At 32.0% G+C, this 3888-nt stretch overlaps 1 protein-coding gene across 1 annotated transcript in view; it reads right to left on the minus strand.

Moving 5' to 3' along the window:
• Positions 1–1495: 1495 nt before the first annotated feature.
• LOC108753816 (serine/arginine-rich splicing factor 2) overlaps positions 1496–3888 on the minus strand; it is a 7720-nt gene continuing 5327 nt past the window's right edge. The window contains exons 2-4 of the mRNA XM_018495734.1: positions 2139–2282; positions 1775–1972; positions 1496–1664 (exon numbers count right to left, since the gene is read on the minus strand). Of these exons, the coding sequence (XP_018351236.1) occupies positions 1658–1664; positions 1775–1972; positions 2139–2282 (349 nt within the window). The 3' untranslated portion in view covers positions 1496–1657. The remainder of the gene's footprint in view (positions 1665–1774; positions 1973–2138; positions 2283–3888) is intronic.

Genomic DNA, 3888 nt, shown 5'->3' on the forward strand with positions numbered 1-3888 from the left:
AGACTAATAAGATGTTTACATAATTATTTTCCTTATTAGTAAAGCTGAATAAACAGCGACAACTTTTAATAGTGCCTGGAAAAGATCTATATTCTAGTAAAAGCTACTTTATAATACTTCGTTCCTAATACATTGTAATTAAAAAGTTATTTTAATAAATAACTTAGATGGATCATTCATTTACACATTAAAATTCACAAAGGAAAAACAAAGAATACGTAGGCAGTTTGTCTTCTCAGCAATTCACTGCGCTTTATTACAAATGAATCTACGAAGTGCAAACTTACATAGACGATTGCCTATCAACGCAAAACTTACTTCTAGAAATGTATTGTCGTGCGTGAAAATAAACCTAAAACTTTGAATCCATTCTCAGTTATTAAAAGATTTCCTTTGAGCTTAGTACACCTAAAGATTGTTGGCAAACATTATTTGTGGGACGTTAGGAAAATTATTGAAATATTTTTTCAATTTTTCAATCGATTTGTTGTATTTTAAGTTTTAAGAGAGAGAGGAAATTATATTTGTGTTTTATCTTACATAGAAATATTATTCACTATTGTCACATCAATAATTCTTTTATTTTTGTCTTGTAAAAGCTTAAAAAATAATCATATAAACATTTGCATTATACTTAAAATCAATTGTCTTGATATCTATAAAATTAATATTAATTGAAATTAATAAAGGTATAATTAAGGTGAAATTAATAAAGGGGTAATTTATAACATTATAATTTCGTTGAATATTAATTGATGTCAACAAAATTATAATGTTATAAATATTATATTAATGAAAATATAAATTATTGATATTAATCCGGATATTATTCGCAAAGTCAATATCTCATAGTATAATTCTTTTACATTTATTTTCTGAGTTTTGAATCTCATTCAAAAAGAGTCAGTTGTAAAATGCTCATTACTTACAATGCATACCTAAAAATTTCCAAGTAAATTTTATCCGCAAACAATGTTTGTCAACATTATTTGAAAGTATGTACTGAGTTTTACCAGCACAACACTATATACTATACTGATAAAAAACAGATGATTCAAAAAGTAAAAGAATAAAATATCGTAAAGACCTTTACTTCCAGTTTGTAATATTGATCTTAACCAAAAATATAGCGAATGATACATGTAGATTCTTAATTTTATGAAATGTGTAATACATAAAATCTTATATCATAAAATTTACCAACTAGAATTTCTTATTGAAATACGAAGAACAATCCAAAGTTAGATCACGCGAGCCAAATTTTTATTAATTAATTTGATCATGAAACAGGAGCGGTGTAACTGTCAAAACTATGTATATAGCGCGAATAAAGAAGCATATATGAAAAAAAAAAGAATATTCATGTTATAGAGAAACTAATCACTTATCCAAATTGATGTGAAATCCATAGTATTGATTCAATAAATATATATATATATATATACACACACACACACATATATATGTATATACATATATATATATATATCTGTTTAACATGTATGTATTTAAATGATAGAAGAACGTGAAGAAGCGTGCGAGTGTTGCTATAGAGGGTAATGGAATACCTTTTTTTCTCAATCTCAATATAGATTATTCGGCACTCGTTGAATACGCGCGCATTCATTCTTATCCTCTCGCACACTCTTCAATTAGTTCAGTCCCTGAAAACATACGTAACAATTGATTAATCATGAGAGAAAAACGTTTCAACGATTTAATAAAACGTGAAGACTTATTTTCTTATCTCGAAATTAACCGAGGCAATTCTCACCTGGATTTGGAACGACTGTCTTTTTGCCTGTCCTGAGATTTGCTACGCGAGCGTGATTTGCCACGTGAGCTCTTGCTATCCGAACGAGAGCGACTACGGCTGCGGCTGTAAGAGCGCCTGCGGTCTCTGTCACGGCTACGCGACCTACTACGAGATCGAGATCGCGAACGCCTGCGATCTCTACTTCTACTTCGTGATCTGTAAACAAATAACCAAAAATTCTCTAATAAACAAAATATTTGTGCACTGAAAAATAATTTATTCTTTCCATCTCTCCATTCTCCCTTCTTTCTCCCCCTCCTTCCTCTCCCTCTCTTTCATTCTACTATTTGTACGTTCTAAAATAAAAACAACATAAACTCACCTTCCACGACGACGACTTCCACGGCTACGATGCGGAGATGTCGGACGTCCGTACCGTGCCATTTGAACTCGGAGTTCCCTACCGTCCAACAGTCTTCCATCCATGGCATCTAATGCGTCTTCTGCATCGCGCTTATCATAAAATCTGCCAAGAAATATATTCAAAATGCTCGACTTACTGTTTCAATATTTTCAGTTTATTTCATTTCCTTTCTTAACATATGCTACCTATACATTTTCCTCATGTAGCACTGTGTAACTCACTTATATTCTAAGCAAAATAAATATTTTTTTCATTACACAAACAAGATTTGAGATTACTTTCTCTTCCCCCCCCCCCCTCTAATTCCTTGCACTTATTCACTTATTCAGTTATCTACATTAATTATTACTAACTTTAACTTGTAAATGATACCAAAGCATTTGTCATCTTTGTATGATTCTAATAAAAGTTAAGTATTAAAGAGTTTTTTATACAAATATAGAATTAGACAAAATAATAACGCAAAATCGACGTATTTGCAAATCGCGTTTTAAGAAACAGATGTAAAACGTTTCTTGTGAGAAACGCGACAATGCTTCTGAACCAATTAATAATATGGAATAAACCAAAGTTAATTTCGGGTTACAGAATATAAACTATTAAACATATTGTAGAGATTCGATAATTTTGATAACTCTCCAGCTTCTGAAGAAAGACGGATAAATAATTTTCTGTCAGATTATTGTCCAAAACAAAAATTTATTGCAATGAATTTCCATTACAAATGTAACTTTACACAGATATCAGATTATTTAAATATCAATTTCAAGATAAAGTTATTAAATATATTTAAATATGTGCGTACGCGCGCGCGTGTGTGAGAAAGAGAGAAAGAGAAAGAGAAAGAAAATTCGAATGTATACTTAGACGTGCATACTGTCCAATGACTGTTGAGTCTAATAGGAGCGTAAGCACTCACATGCATCGGTAAGCGCGTCGCCCTGCTTACGTGCCGTACTCAACTTGTGATACGCTATTTCTTTTTATAACATATAATAAAAACGAAACTTTGGACAAATTTTTGACAAAAGAAAAATCGTCTCAGAATATGGCCAGGAATATGTATCTTTAAGGACAAGAGGTTATTTTTAACCATCATGTATATTACATATATGTAGAAATCTGACTATCCCACTCCTTCCCTCTTGCGTAATGACTTTCTATACAAGGGGAAGATGAGACTCCATAGGTCTGTTCTTTTTGGCTGAACTTTTGCACCAGTTCATCTTTCTTCCTTTCTCTCCAGGAGGAAAAAAGAGGAAAAAAGATAAACTGATGCAAAAGTTCAGCCAAAAAAAAACAGGCCTCATGACTCCATCCCACTTCCCCCAGCCTAAAGACGATAGACTCAAATTTTACCGCGAAGTGAGATCCACACTATATTCTTCCTGCTTAGAAAATCGATTGCCCTGTAAGAAAGGGGGATGAAGTGGACCTCGCTTGGCGTGGAAAATCAGACGCTTCTAGGCAAAAGAGAAATGGGATGAATTCCTTCGCTTTGTGTGGAGTCATAACGCAAAGAGAAGAGGGTTTGCGATAGCGATAGTTCTTAATATTGTACGTAACAAAGGTATTTCTTTTAGGAAAAATCTCTTCGATGATTTTGACCTTAATATGTTGTAATAGTAAGAGTACTGATCAACTTTTTCTTATGAATTAATTTTTGATCCCATATATATATATATATATATATATATATATATACGGG

Source organism: Trachymyrmex septentrionalis, unplaced genomic scaffold (assembly GCF_001594115.1).
Source record: "Trachymyrmex septentrionalis isolate Tsep2-gDNA-1 unplaced genomic scaffold, Tsep1.0 scaffold72, whole genome shotgun sequence".
Lineage (NCBI taxonomy): Eukaryota > Metazoa > Arthropoda > Insecta > Hymenoptera > Formicidae > Trachymyrmex > Trachymyrmex septentrionalis.